We start from the raw sequence: 15649 nt of genomic DNA, 5'->3' as shown, positions 1-15649 counted from the left end.
CTGTCTGCTTCAGTTTTCTCATCTATAAAATAAGCAAAATGATAGCTCCTACCTTCCATTAACCTCTAATTTAGTTTCCACATCAGTAAAATGAGGATAGAATAGCACCTGCCTCAAAGGGTTGTAGTGAGAATCAAATGAAAGAAAATTTGTAAAGCACTCTGCAAACCTTAAAGCGCTATATAAATGCTATTATTATTTCTTGAGCACATCATCATTAATATACTTCAAAGCCAAGTAATACTCATTATCTATATTTCTATAGTTATTTGAGTTGTAGAAATTTTAGTTCTGAGATCCTGTTGCTTCATGCCCTACAGTAATATAGCACTGTTCAGAGAATACTGTTGTTAACGAGATGGACTTATAGGCACTGAGCAACTTGAGACAGAAAGGATTAAACCATTTCCAAATTGAATCCAGTTCAATTTACCACTTTTATTCCTTTTCTCAGCTCATTATGCAATCATAGCACATATCGTATCTATACAACTATGCATACATACACACATATGCATATTTGATAAAGTGTTTATATACTTCTTCAATATGGAAGGCTAGGCTAACTACATTATGGTGGATTTCACTGGGAAGGGCTTTGCAGCATTTCAGGGATTAATGCAATTAGCAGGATGCTATCTGTGAACAGGAGCAAAAATTTTTGTAAGAGAAACCATATGATATAGTATGTCAGAATTGAAGATGGAAGATATGACCACAGCTCTGACACTTATTAGTTGTTTATGTTATCATGAGCAAGTTACCTCACATCACTGAAACTCAGTTTCCTCATCTATAAAAGTTATAATACCTAAATATTTTTCACAATTGTTGTAAGGAAAGTACTATTTAAGTCTTAATGTTTTAATAACTGAGCTATTAATGAGATGAATCCATATAGTACATCATCCATGACATGGGGAAAACACACACACACATACATATATATAGATGTCCATATTTAATATATTTTGCATGTCTGGCACATAATAGGCACTTATTAAATGTTTACTGATTGATATAAAATGTTTAAATGATCCCTGAACAAAGTTATTTCCCAAGTTATGTCTACCATGAAGTCTTACATAGTTCAGATGTATACGCAAGAAGCACCTTGCTGAGGAAAGTCCTTGTTGTATTCTTGTCAAATGTTATCTTCAACCCCCAAAACACAATGGCATATCTATTTTCTACACCTCTCAGTCAGTTGACTTTCTGCTATAAAATATTGCCTTTCAAACCTGTCCATTTCCTTTTTATGTTTTCATCAAGGATACTCAATGCCTGCAAAGACCACTCTCGTCTTATAGAGATGAGAAAGCAGGTATGTAGCTCATTAGTTACTGATGTCTTCTAAGTTGACATTTTTAAAGTTTATAATCTTTTCCCTTTTGGAATCTTCTCTTCTTTGAGTCATCTTGAGAATTGATCCATGAGTGTCTTTAAAATTTTGTTGCCTCCAGAATGAATATTTTCTTGGTCATTGTGCTTAGTCTGGTCCATCTTCTCTTCCCAACTTCATCTTTTCAAATGCCATTGCTATTTCCTCAAATGGTACATACATGAGATAATGAAGTGGTAGAATTCAAATACGGTAGTTTCACTGTTGTTGGTGAGACTAGATTACTACAAACATGGTGGCAGATATCTTCAATTACCTGTCTATTTGTTGTCTTCCTGATTTCATCTACAAATGATCTCAGGATAATTTAGCTTAGCTGGATTTCATATCAAGTTCTCTTTGGGCTCTTTTTCTCAACAACTTTTTGCATGTGTCTGTTTTTTTGTTTTTTTTTTTACAAGCAGTACTGTTTATAATCTTCTATTCATCCCTGTAGAGTTGTGAAAATCAGACTATTTAATCATTCAATAAACATTTATCGAGTATCTATTACATGCTAGGCACTTTGCTAAGTACTGGGGATATAAAGACAAAATGAAAGAGTCCTTGCTCTCAAGGAGCTTACATTCTACCGAGGAGACATGTATATGCAAATATGTAAAACACATACAAACAGATATAAAGTAATCTTAGAGAGGAAACACTAGTGATTGGGAGGATAAAGAAAGGTATCCTGCAGAATAGGGCTAGGTGAGCAGAATGTTGAGGGAAAACTAGGGATTCTAACAGGTAGAGGTGAGGAGGGAGAATATATATTTCAGGCATAAAGGACAGTCAGGGAAAAGGCACAGAGACAGGGGATGAAGTACTATCAGTGAGGTCAGGTAACAGGCTAGCATAGCTGGCTGTAGAAAGCATGGAGGGGAATAATGTAAAAGAATGCTGGGATCAGCTTGTGAAAAGCATTAAATGGCAAATGAGAGTTTATATTTGATCCTAGACATAACACAGCCAGAACTCATCATGAGGAAACTCATCACCCTGTAAGACTGCATCAATTTTTGTACTCAGACCTCATCAGTACCTTCTGATTAGAAGGTTGGATGGCAGAGCAAGGAAATCCTTCCAAAGCCTTCATTTAAGGAAGGTTCCCAGGCTAGCCAACTCTTCATTTCCTACCATCTATGCTCTTTTGAACCAGACTCCATCATGATCATGCCCTGCCAGAAACCTCACCTGCAGGAAACATGATCTTGCAAGGACTGCTCACACCTCATCAGTACCGTCTGCCCATTTGATTAGCCTAGAAGGCTGGAGGGCAAAGCAAAGAACTCCTCCCAAAACCTCCATTTCAAGAGATCTCCCAGGCCAGTCATCTATTCATTTCCCACCAGCTTTCATTTCTTGGACAGGACCCCACCAGGCCATCCCATGCTGGGTACCTTCTTCCTCCCTATACTCCTAAAGGGAATCCCCTTTTTAGTTTCCTTTTGTGTGTTTTCTTTTCTTATTAGATTGTGTGCTCCTTGAGGAGAGACTGTCTTTTTTTTTTTTAATAACTTCAGCATTTATCATAGTGCTTGGTACACAGTCGCTGCTTAATACATGTTTAATGACTGAGTGACATGTTTTAGGAAAATTTTACCAACTGTGTGGAGGATGGGTTGGAGTGAGACTTGAGATACAGAGATGGAAGAGAAGGCTATTGTAATAATACAGGCAAGAGGTAATAAGGGCCTGAACCAGGGTAATGACTATGCAGGTGTAGAGAAGGGGACAAATGTGGGGGAGATGTTGTGGAGATAGAAAAGATCCATATTAAGAGCTTAATAAATATTTTTGAGTGATTGAAGATTTGGCAATTGACTGAATAAGGGGAGAGTAGGGAGTTAGAGTAAGGAGTTGAGAATGACCCCAAAGTTACTAGCTTGGGTGACTAGATGGTAGTGTCTATGACAGTAACAAGGAAGTTAGGAAGAGACATGGGTTCAGGAACAGGGGAGTAATCAGTTTTGGATATGTTGAATTTGATATGCCTTCAGGACACTGAGTTAAAAATATTCAATACACAGTTAGCAATGTAGAACTAGAGTTTAGGAGAAGGAAGCACTGGGTATAAAGATCAAGGCATCATCTTCATAGAAATGATAACTAAACCTATGTGAGCTGATGATACCACCCAGTAAGAGTGTAGAGAGAAGAAAAGAGGGCCAAGGAAAGAGCCAAGGACAGAGGGGACACTAGAGGTGTTTATATGGATGATGATACAATAGAAGAGCTTAAGAAGTTATCAGACAGATAAGGAGAGAACCAAGAGAGATCAGTGTCATGAAGACCATGAGAGGAGACAGCATCCAAGATTAAAGGGTAGTGAACAGCGTTAAATGCTGCAGAAAGAACAAGTAAGATTAAGATTGTGAAGAGGCCATTAGATGTGTCAATTAAAAGACTGTTGGTGACCATCTGAGTTGGGGGATGAAGTATATGCCCTTTATTACCATATCTCTCTACTGAGCAAAAAGATAAAGTGTTTTTGTGGGCTGAGGTACTTTTTAGCTTTTTTTGGCTCTCTCCTCGTAGCAACTGTTACATGCTTCACATCATGTGAACTTCTTCAGAAAATGCTAAGTAGAAACAATGTCTTTACGTTTTTTCCCCTTTCCATTTTTCAGTCTGTTACTTACATAAAGAGGTTGAATTGGAGCTGCTGTTACACATAGTACCTTCCCATGTTTAAATTTTCTTCTAATTTGGCTTTTTAGAGTTGGCTCTAACTAGAAGATAGTTTGAGTGAAGATATTCTGAAATGATGGTTACATTTACAACCAGTTGCTTCTTATCTCAAGATCTGGTTAATTTCTTTTGTTATTCTGTCACTTGGTAGTCCATATATCCAGTGCCCAGTTAAAGTACTGATGATTAGAAGTGTAAAGCTTTTTGATAGGCTACAATCCTTTGACCTCTAATACTCTTCGATCCAGAATGCTATTTTCCAACAAAGCTTCTGTTGTAATTCCATGTGTACATTTATGCCTTGAAATTACCTAGTATTAATAAAAGTGACTTGGTTTGGAGGAGCTTGTCAAATTTCACATATAATTTTTTACTTGATCTTCTACAATGGACATTGGTACATAACACTGTAATTACCTTAAATTACCTTAAGAGGTGTTTGTTTATACTCTCATAAGAAGTGATCAATGGGATAAGCAAGTATTCCAAAAAATCATGTTTTTTATTACTTTGAGCACATTATTAACCAACTCTTCCAACTTCTTTATTTGCCTTTACAAGGGTAGTCATTTCCATTTACTTGGTTTTTGTTATGTCTTCTGGTTCAATTTATAACAAGAATGTAAACATGAATAAATTTGTTGTTACAGTTGATAGTAAGGGCTCAATAATTATTTGCTTTTTGATCAAATTTTGCTTTAGCTTTAAAGTTGTATTTAGTTCCTTGATTTACTAAGAGATGGACACTATGACAAAGGCACACATTTACTGCCAAAACAACAACAAAAAACCAATAGTAGTAACCTTCTAAATTTTATACTAATGGTTTTTAGAACAAATCTAATGCGATCACTCACTCCCTCTATCTAAAAAAATTTTTTTTCACTTAGGAACCTCAAAAGAATCCAGATTAGTCTCTCTGGCTCTGGGTACAAAGAAAATGAAATTTTCTAATTAATGTCTATGGTATGAAGCTACTTATATATTTAGACCAAAATATAGGTCTTAGTTCTATACTCCTGCAGTGATTTATAGGATTGAAGATTTAGAGCTGGAAAAGAACTTAGTGGTCATTTAGTTTAAACTCTTCATTTTACAAAAGAGGAAACTGAGACCCAGAGAGTTTAACTAACATGGCCATGGACGTGGAGGAAGTAAATGGCAGAACAAATTCGAATGCAAGTCTTTTAACTCCAAATCCAGCACTCTTTAAATTGTTCCAGTGACTAAAAGATTCTGTCAGAAGTAGAATTTTAACCCATGCCTTCACATAACCAGAACAGTTATTTTAGGAATGGAAACCTTGAGTCTTATACCTTAGAATACTTGGCCATTCTTTTCACTGTTCAAAAGAAAAATGTAAAAATATGTTATAAAAAGAAAAAGACTGTAGAAAAAAATAGTGGATATAGTGAAGTAAATAAAGTGAATAAAATGGTGAATATCGTGGATAAAATTCTAACATACAGAATTTATAAGGAGCTGAAACAAATACACCAAAGTAATATACATTTCCTAATGGGTAACTGGAAAATAATATGAAAAGTTTTGAGATAAATGCAGAATGTTAAAAATTATTCTGAAATATTACCTAATCTGAGAAATGCCAAATAAAAAACTTTAAACTATTATCTTACTGCTATACCATTGGTTTGAAAATAGTTTAAAATAATAACATTAAATGTTGGCAGCACTATTAAATGTTGGCTGGGCTATTTTAATGGAAAAAAAAGTGATTTAAGGGACCATATAACTAAGAGGTGGCTGGAAAGACTTGTTTCTACACTTTCAGACTTTAAGCTTATATTATGATGCTAACAGGATCCATACTTTCTCAAATTTCCATCCCAAAAGTTCTGCTGTTACATAGGCCTTAGTATGTCTTTCCCAATCATCTTATTTGAGAAGAGAAGAAAAACCAAGGTAAAATGGTTTTATAGTTTTGATTTCAAATATTAGGAGTAAAGACTTGACTTGTGGCTTCACTGATATAGGGAACTCCTTTGTGAGGAATTTTCCTATACCAATGCAAGTCCTCTGCGATTTATATTCTTTACAAAGCTGCCTAGAGCACTGAAAGATTAAATGATTTGCCAGGATCCCACAGCCAGTATGTGTCAGGGGTAGGACCTAAACCCAGGTATTTTTGTTTTCAAGGTCAGGCCTCCATCTACCATGCCATATTGTCTCTCAGTTCTACTTATTTTGAAGTGATATGTTACCTTCAATTTAGAAGTCTCAATATTTTATCTGATGAAAACAAAACTAAAATAAAATATAATTTCCTTTTTATTTTATTCATGGTCTTTTATGTTGCTGTGTGGCTTAAAATGTTAATACATCTCTGTATTAAGAAGAATTTTTAGAAAGAACTCAGCATCTCCTCTTTTTTACATGTGTATTTTTATTACCTCTTGAAAGCCATCTGTTCCAGAAAAAGCATTAGGTCCTTTACTGCCTCTCCCTCTGCCACGCTCTTTGCGCTTGAGTTTCTTCGGCATACCACGTCCACGACAAACACTAAAACTTTTACTCCTCTGCTCAACTAAAAAAAAAAGGTATATTTCAAGTGCAATAGAAAAACAGTACACGTTTGTAGCAGAATCTTCAAAATAATCTGTGATTTATAATGCATTCTCCACTTTTTTATATTGCTGCACATACAAAAACAATACAAGAGTGTTTTGCTTCAAGAAAAGCTGATGAACAAAACACATTTACAGAACAGTTACATTAGAGGGTGGTAATTAATGATACAAAATAATTTTCTTTACATAAGATTAACTACACTATTCTCCTGAAACCTTAAGTTCTGTAGTTCACTAAAATAGTATTTACAAGAATCAGATTAACACAGAACTTTTTAGGAACATATTATTGTTACATGAAAAAAGTGGATAGTGAAAAATTTTAAGTAGCAAATCAGTTCTTCCTCATTTTTTCTAATTAAAAAAAGCTATTTATAGAAATTAATCTTTAAATTCATTTGATATTGTTAAACAGCAGCAGATCTTTCAAGGAAGAGCTAAGAGAGAATAGAGCAAAACAAAGGAAGAGGAATAATTCTGTAAGATTGAGGCAAGGGAAGTTTGACTTATCAGTTAAGGCTAGCTCTTACTTACAGATGGCTCTCTAAGACTGTAAGCTTCAGAATAGTTGTAAATCTACATAAGTATGGAGAGTTTCCTTACCATGAGTTTCTTATACCAATGAAATTAAGATTCAGACCACAAAACTCTTTCTACTATCATTCAAGGGTTAATGGTCCAAAATCTCATATTAGATACTCACTTTGTGTTCAATAAATGAACAAGAATATATTCACATAAAAAGAAAGATAATTCTCTTATTCAGAAATGATGTGCATAGATTAATTTATTAATATATAGTAAGGAAAAAGGTAGGCTAGTAGCATTAAGTTTAATTATCTATATTAAAAAAACTATATTAGGCCATTTCCTAATTGGAAAAAAACTCAAAACTACTGTCTCATTATATCTTTGTCCTCGTAGTCCATATTTGGATTAGGTCCTAAGACCTGCCTCCTTAATTCTATTATAGAAAAGTATTTCTGACAGATTTTGTTTCGATTTTATACTTACCTGGCTGAACTCCTTTCATCCCCTGTTTTTTCCCTGATTCCTTATGAAATGGTGATCCTAAAGCAGGGTTTGAGGTTTCTTTAGCTTGTCTGTACTGTTTAAGCTGATCAGCAAAATCTTCTTCTGTTTCCTGATTGTAGTTATCGAAGTTGTCATCGCTATAGTTACTATATTCGTCATAATCTTTATTTTTTGATTTTTTATTGTGCTGACTTTTCTGTGAGATCATGTAGTTTCCTGATAAATGTCCATGCTATATGAAAAGGACAATAAAAATTTTCAGCTTTAATTTTCAATTAAATATAGCACAGCCTAATAATTTGTTTCCCCTTTCCAATGAGGATGGGGGGTGGTGATAAGTACTAACTAGTCCTGTTTATTTTTGCTTATCAATTATACTACCCAAAAGTAATTTCAAATTACTAAACTGTATTCCTTATGAAGTCATTATGGAAGCGAATACACACACTAATCAAATTAATCATCAACAATTAAGCATCTACTATGTGCCAGTACTGTGCTAGATACTGGGAATAGAAATAGAATAAATGAAATAATCCTTATTCAGACTTTAGAGATCATCGAGTACCAACTCTCACTTTACCAAATAATATCCCACAGGTTAAAAAAAAACCCTAGTCTCTGACCATTAAAATATATGATTGCTCATACTGTAGCATCTATTTTTCATCTTTGATCATTTGCACAGTATAAACAGGGATACTTAAAATTGACAGGACCATATTCCTTCTTTGAGATAAGACAATGAGCATTTTCAAAATGAGAAAAGAATAGAGTAGTACAAGAACAAAATATGTGAAAAGTCTCTTATTTATAGAAATTCACAAATGTTATGTTCAAAGAGATTATATTCTACAAATGGATTAACTATTTTATTTACAAAAATAAAATATATGTATTTGAGCCTACTAGAAGAAGTTAATCTTTTGCAACCAGTAAATTATAACTTTCTAGGAATGAACAGCCCTTTCTGGTGGTCCACTGAACACCAGACTATTATAAGATTATTTAAAATATCTGAAGATTATTTAAAATATTTTTAAGATTATTTAAAATTTTTTTAAGATTTAAGGTTATTTAAAATATTCAATGCTAATTTTATTGTTTCTGAACTAAGTGTTAGTCTATTAGCTCGGGAAAAGTTGATATGTTAGGCTTCAAAGTTTAACACTAATAGGATCAAGTCTCAATGACTAAAGTCAGTGAAATATGTAATAATAATAGCTGACATTTACATGGTGCTTAGTATGTGACAGGCACTGTGCTAAGTGTGTTACAAACATTCTCTCATTTGATCTTCACAACAATCCTGGGAAGTAGGTGCTATTATTATCCCCATTTTATACCTGAGGAAACTGAGGCAAACAGAGGTTAAGTGACTTGCCCTGGGTTATATAGCTAGGAAGTGTCACAACCTGGATTTGAATTCAAGTCTTGCTGGCTCCAGGTCCACTGTGCCACCTAGCAGGCCCCAATCTCATTTTTCATAAAGATAAAAAACAATTTCAAATAAATATTGCTTGAAGGAACTGTCAGTGGCTCATTTTAAAATTAATCAATCAATCAAGCAAGCAATAGGCACTTATTAAGCACTTACTATGTACCAGACACTGTTAAGAATTATAGAATCACAAAATTTTAGAAAAGAAAGGAATATTAGAGATGTGGGACTATCTCTACATTTTATTTTGGTAAAATACTGCCTTAGAGTATGCTAAAAAACATGAATGACACTAAATTTAACAAAATTCATTAAAAAAACTAAAATTTATTTTAAAAAATTACAACCATGATTGAAGACAATGTTTCACATTTCTGATAAAGCTGTATCAATAAAGTATTGTTATGAGCACATATACACCAAATCAAATGTATATGGCTTTGCTTTAAAATAGTATTTACAGGGATAGTTTTTCTGCATAGCATATAAAGAGTAGAAATCTTTTCATGTATGTTAAAAAAGGAGGAAAAAAAATCAAGAACAGACATGTCAAACTAATTTCATTTCCTATTCTGCTTGTGTTATGAGGCTAACAGGCCAAGGGAATGCTATAGATTGTTTACGTAGAGTTTAGCAAACAATCCAACAAAGTCCCTAAAGCTATTCTTACAGAAAATTGAAAAACTGTAGGGTCAACAACTGTTTAGTTAGGAAGACACAAAACTTGTTGAATGGCTGAACCTAAGGAGTAGATATTAAAGGTTTGGTATCAATTTCAAAAGAAGTCGCTAGTGGATAGCTTCAGGGCTCTATGATAATCAACAATTTTTTCAATCACTGGAATAAAGATAGACAGTGCATATCCAATACGCAGATAGCCAAAAGACTACAGATGAGAATGTTGGGAAAAATCTAATAAGCTGAAATTTAATAGTAATAAATATAAAGTACACTTACATTTAAAAAATCAACCTCCCATGTACATTGACAAGGTAGAAGACACGTGGCTAGAGAACAGTTTTTCTGAAAAAGACCTGAATGTTTTGGTGGGCTGCATGCTCAATATGAGTCAACAGTACAATATGACAGCCAAAAATTTTCCTATCATTTTAGGTACGTTGAGAGGGAAAGTGACTCGGTTTAAAGAAATTATTTCCAGCTATATTGTGTTCAGTTCTGGGCACTGTATTTAGGGAAAAGACTGATAACTGAGAGACTGATAAGTCACAAAGTATTCAGAAGAGAGCAATGAAGATTGGGGAAGGCGTAATGATCATACCAAATGACAATCACGTGAAAGAAATGAGTACATTTCTCTTATAGAAGAGACAACTTGGAAAATGGAGGGAATATAACAACTGTTCAAGTATTTGAAGAACTATTACGTGGAAAATGGATTAAATCTATTTTGCTTGGCCCAAATGACAGAGAGCAATGAATGGAAGTCGCAAAGAAACAGATTTAGGTTTGATGTAAAGAGAAATTTCCTTAGAATTAGAGTTATTAAAAAATTAAAATGGACTGCCTCAGGAAGGAGTAGTGTATGTTGGAGGAATGTCACTGGAAGTCTTTAATCGAAGGTTGAAGATCTTTTGATCAATTTGTCGGTTACATTGTTGAGTAGATTCCTGTTCAGACAAAAGTTGAACCATATGCTCTCAGAGGTCCTTTCCAACTCTAAGATTCAGTGATACTTTAAGAAATGGGGTCATGGCTCAGAGAAAATCAATACTAGGTTTACATTCCAAAGAGACTAGAAAAAGGACTCTTCATGATCGCATTTGGGGTTTTCCTGGCTAAGAAATTAGAGTAGTTAGCCACATTTCCTTCTCCAGGTCATTTTAGAGATGAGGAAACTGAGGCAAGCAGAGTTGAGTGACTTGCCCAGAGTCACACAGCTAGAGAGTGTCTGAGGTCAGATGTGAACTTAGGAAGATGAGCCTTGTTAACTAAAGGCCCAGCGCTCTATCCATTGTGCCACCTAGCTGCCCCAACTCATATGTACAAAAATATTTACAACAACTCTTTTTGTGGGGGAGGGAGGGAAGGCATGGCAAAGAACTAGAAACTAAGGGAATGCTCATCAAGTGAGGACTGGTCGAACAAATCACGGTATGTCAGTATGATGGAATACTATTGTGTTCTAAGATATAAAGAAGGGGAAGGTTTCAGAGAAACCTAGGAAGCCTTGTATGAACTGACTGATGCTGAGTAAAGTGAGCAGAATAGGAGAATAATATATAAAATAACATTATAAAGAAAAACACTGAAAAACTTTAGAATTCTAATCATCACAAATGACCAAGGTTGAGTCTAAAGGACTCGTGATGAAACATGCTACCCATCTCCTGACAGAGAAGTGATAGACTGAGGATACAGATTGAGAAATATTTTCCCAATATGGGAATTTATTTTGCTTGATTATACATATTTGTTACAAGGTTTTTGTTTTTTCTTCCCTTTTTAATGCAGAGATAAAGGTGAGAGGGAAAGGGGGCAGATTTTTAACTGAATAAAAATACAATTAATATTTTTTTTAAAAGGAAAGCTAGGGCCCAGAGAACTGAAGAGATTTACCATATATATGTTACACATATATAGTAAGGTATTAGAGATGATCTGGGTTCAAATCTAACCTCTGATACTTACTAGTTGTATGAACCCTAGGCAAGTCACTAAACTGCTCTTGGCCTCAGTTTACTAAATATTCCTGTAAAATGGTGATAATAGTGGGTTAACTCACAGGGGTTGTTGTGAGGATCAAACAAGATAATCTATGCAGAAAAAAAAAAGAAATTGAGTCATGAATTTATGTGGTTTCACCTCTAATGAAAATGCTTGATAGGGATCAACAATAACCTACTACTTGGGTCTATTTGAAGATCTATATGTTAAAAATATCTAAATTTCCATGAGAAAAAAAGTCTTTCTAGTAATGTTTAATGATATATCTTATTGCTTTATGAATTTAAAGATTTACTATATTACTAAATTTATACATTTTTGTCACTTAGTTGTCCATCATAAGTATATGTTACTATCAATTAACTATCCATTTGAAGGCTTCCTTCCTATCTATGCAATAGCCTGACCCCAAAATTCACATCTTACCTTCTCTCCATTTACAAACCTAATACTAACCTTCTAGCTTTTCCAGATCTCCTAGTCTCCCAATACAAACAATCTTCTTAGCAGCTCTCTCACATATGCAGATGATTACACTGTGGTATGGTGGGAAAAAATGCTAGACCTGTAGCCAAGAAATCTGTTGTTGTTGTTCAATCATTTTCGGTTGTGTCCAACTTTTTGTGACCCCATTTGGGTCTAGCTGCCCTGTCAAGAAATACCTGGGTGTGGCTCCAACATGCCTAGTTGTGTGTTCCTGGACAAATCATTAACCACTGAGTTTTAATTCCCTCATCTATAAACTAGGTACTATCTGCCTCATGGAGCTGTTATGAATAAATGAGTTAGTATATGTAAAGTCTTTTACAAACCTTAAAGTATAATATAAAAGTGAGTTTTAATATAACGATATTCTGTCTCCTTCTCTTACAAGGCCCCTAGAATGTAGAAACAAACCTAATAACCTGAAAACCTAGGAACTGATGCTCATTAATCCTGAGCTCACTCCATACCCCTCTCTGACCTCTAACCCTAGAAGCAGCAATGCTTCACTAGTAGATCCAAGAATGTGACATAGGCTTACATCAAAACCCACTCCTTCTCTCCTCTTTCCAGTGCCATGGAGACTCTAGCTCCAGGCTGAAGAGGTTTGTTTGGGATTTGACAGCCAGCCTGGCCACAATCCTTCAGGATAGGAGCAAAAGCCTGCCAGGGGCTGCAACCCAGAAGCATCAATGCTGCAAAGTTTTGAACTGCAGGTGTCAGGGGAAAAAGGTTCTGAATTGCTGGTGCCAGAAAACTGAGGCACAGAGGGAATGGAACAGGTCACCAGGATAGGACACCACATGTGTGTGTGTGTGTGTGCGCGCGCGTGCACGCGGGGGATTGTGCAGCATTCCATCACATCTGAGGGAGAAACACACAGCCCCTAGCTGGAGCCAGTTCTGACCATCCAAAAGTCAGGTGAGGCAGAGACATAGACTAGCAAGCTGTGAACTGCTCAACATGGAAAGAAGCTAAGAAACTTCTGAGATCTAGTCCTGAAGGAAACCACAGTTAGAGGGGAAGGTCAGGAAGTGAGTAATAAGGAAAATACAAGAAAAAGTTTAAAATAACATTTCAGGAAGAAGAAATCTTAAAGACCTTGAACATAAACAGCTAAATCAATAGGAAAAACAGTAACAACAAAAAGAAATATGACCTTCAGATCTAGTAAACAAGTTCAAGTATCTATGAAAAAATACTGACAAAGGAAAATTATCCAACATTTGATGACAGAACCCTACGGAATTTGAGGAGAACATGGAACCACAAGATGCTATTCTCTTCTTCAAAGAGAAATGAGAATTATGAGTGCAGAATGTATGTCCTTCACAGCAAAAATATAGTAAGCCTCAACAAAGAAACAAAAGAGAGAACAATAGATTGGGAATGCAAATACACAGAAGTAAAGGACAACTCAGAAGAAGAGAAGCAAAAACCAAGAATATTAAAAGAAAATATGCTCACAATACAAAACAAAGAATATTGATCTCAAAGACAACTTAAGGTTCCTAGCTCTCCCAGCAGAATATGACAGGACAAAAAACTTTAATACTTTAATGAAGAAAACAATAGAAGAAAACGCCCAGAACTCCTAAACATAGAAAATAAAATTCCTGGGGCAGTGAGGTGGTGCCGTGGACAGAGCTCTGGCCTTGGAGTCAGGAGGACCTGAGTTCAAAACCAGCCTCAAACACTTGACACTTACTAGCTGTGTGACCCTGGGCATTACTCACCAAAAAGCAAAAAAAAAAAAAAAAAAAAAAAGAAAGAAAGAAAAAAAGAAAAAAAGAAAAGAAAATTCCAATACAATTCACAAACCACCTCCAGAAAAAAACCCAAGGTGTCAAACTCCAAGATGCATAATTATTAAATTTAGCAACCCAAGTCAGAAACATCAAGTTCTACATGCCATCAGGAGAAAGAACTCTAAATACAAGAAAAAAGGACATTCAAATAATGTAAGACTATTGCACATGAAAAAGAAGGAGGGAATGGAATAATGTATTCTCAAGAGCAATGGAACCCACAATGCAGCCCACAGTGACCTATCCTGAAAATCTGAGCTTAAACTTCAGGATAAAGTTAAATGTCCAATAATAAAGAAGAGTTTGAAACATTTTTAGGAAGAAAATAAGAAGTGTCAAACACCCTAAACAAGAGAAATGCAGAAGTGAATAAATACAGCAGGCAAGGAAAGTTAACAGTGACAGAGTAACAACAAAGACCAGTAAGAGTCTTCTTTCTAAATGTGCACGCAAAAACCAGGATGAAGGTGAAAATCTGGTAGAGGTAAAAGTAAAGAGGCAGACAGGGACCATTAAGGATAGAACTTACCTATACCCTAACTGCAGATGAATGCTTCTTTTGTGGGACTACATTACACCATGGGAAGGTGCATGAAAGGTGGGGAGGGGAGTAGGGGGATAGAGAGGAATGAATGATGCTCTGGGGTCAAATCAAGGGCTAACAATGAGGGGAAGGTAACCTCATGGTCTCAGAAAGAGAAGAATCTACAGGGCAGTGAGTGAGGAAGAGGAAGACAAGACTGAAAAAGGTGGGTGAGGGGTGGAAGAAGGTCTAATTTTGGAGGTGGGAGGGAGTTCCACTGATGAATGCTCCTATGAGTGAAGAGAGATGGTTGGTGAAGGGAGATGAGGACCTCACATTGGATGAGGCCTGGGGGGCTGGTGCTTGAAAAGTCTATTTGTCCCAGGAAGGAGGTAATTGGAACTCTTGGCACCTGGAAGAGTGGGAGAACATGGACACAGGGAGATTTCTAAGCAAATGCAGAAAAAAATGTTAACAAGATAGCATTATATAGATCAATGGTAGATTGAATAATCAGGTAGGAGGATGGGCTCTTCCTCTCTGACACCTGTAATAACTGGTACTGTTCTAGAAATGAGGAAAAATGGAAAAGGGGAATGCTGGGGCAAGTTCTCCAAAGTCCAGAAGGGAAAGCCTAGACTGGATAATTTGGAAATTTGGATCACATGAAGAATAGAAGAAAAAGAATGAGACCAGATAATTATAGGAGTCATGAATTAGAGAATGAGGGGCTAGTGTAAACAGAAATAGAAGATGGATGAAGAAAGTGAGAGAAATCCTTCCTGGGAAGGGGTACAAAAATAAAAAATTTAAAAACTAAATAATAAGAATGATTGAAGATGAAGAGATGACGGGGGTAGATATCAAATAAGAAGAAGGAATCAGTGGTGAGGGGAAGAGAGCCAGTGGGAAAAGGGCCATTTAAAAAAAAAGAATAAAGTAACTGAAGGAACTAAAAATACTGTCTTTACATCAGAAAAGGGAACTTCAAAAAGTTTCTGTACAGACAAC

The 15649-nt window shown here is 35.4% G+C and overlaps 1 protein-coding gene across 2 annotated transcripts in view; it reads right to left on the bottom strand.

Moving 5' to 3' along the window:
* The window catches only part of ZC3H6 (zinc finger CCCH-type containing 6), a 75039-nt gene that overhangs the window by 25974 nt on the left and 33416 nt on the right, over positions 1-15649 (bottom strand). For both annotated transcript variants that reach the window (XM_027853895.1, XM_027853896.1), the window contains exons 4-5: positions 7678-7930; positions 6487-6620 (exon numbers count right to left, since the gene is read on the bottom strand). In XM_027853895.1, coding sequence (XP_027709696.1) covers positions 6487-6620; positions 7678-7930 — 387 coding nt within the window. The remainder of the gene's footprint in view (positions 1-6486; positions 6621-7677; positions 7931-15649) is intronic.

The sequence above is a fragment of the Vombatus ursinus genome, unplaced genomic scaffold (genome assembly GCF_900497805.2).
Source record: "Vombatus ursinus unplaced genomic scaffold, bare-nosed wombat genome assembly UNPS02010219.1, whole genome shotgun sequence".
Lineage (NCBI taxonomy): Eukaryota > Metazoa > Chordata > Mammalia > Diprotodontia > Vombatidae > Vombatus > Vombatus ursinus.
This window is presented reverse-complemented; position numbering and strand designations above follow the sequence as displayed.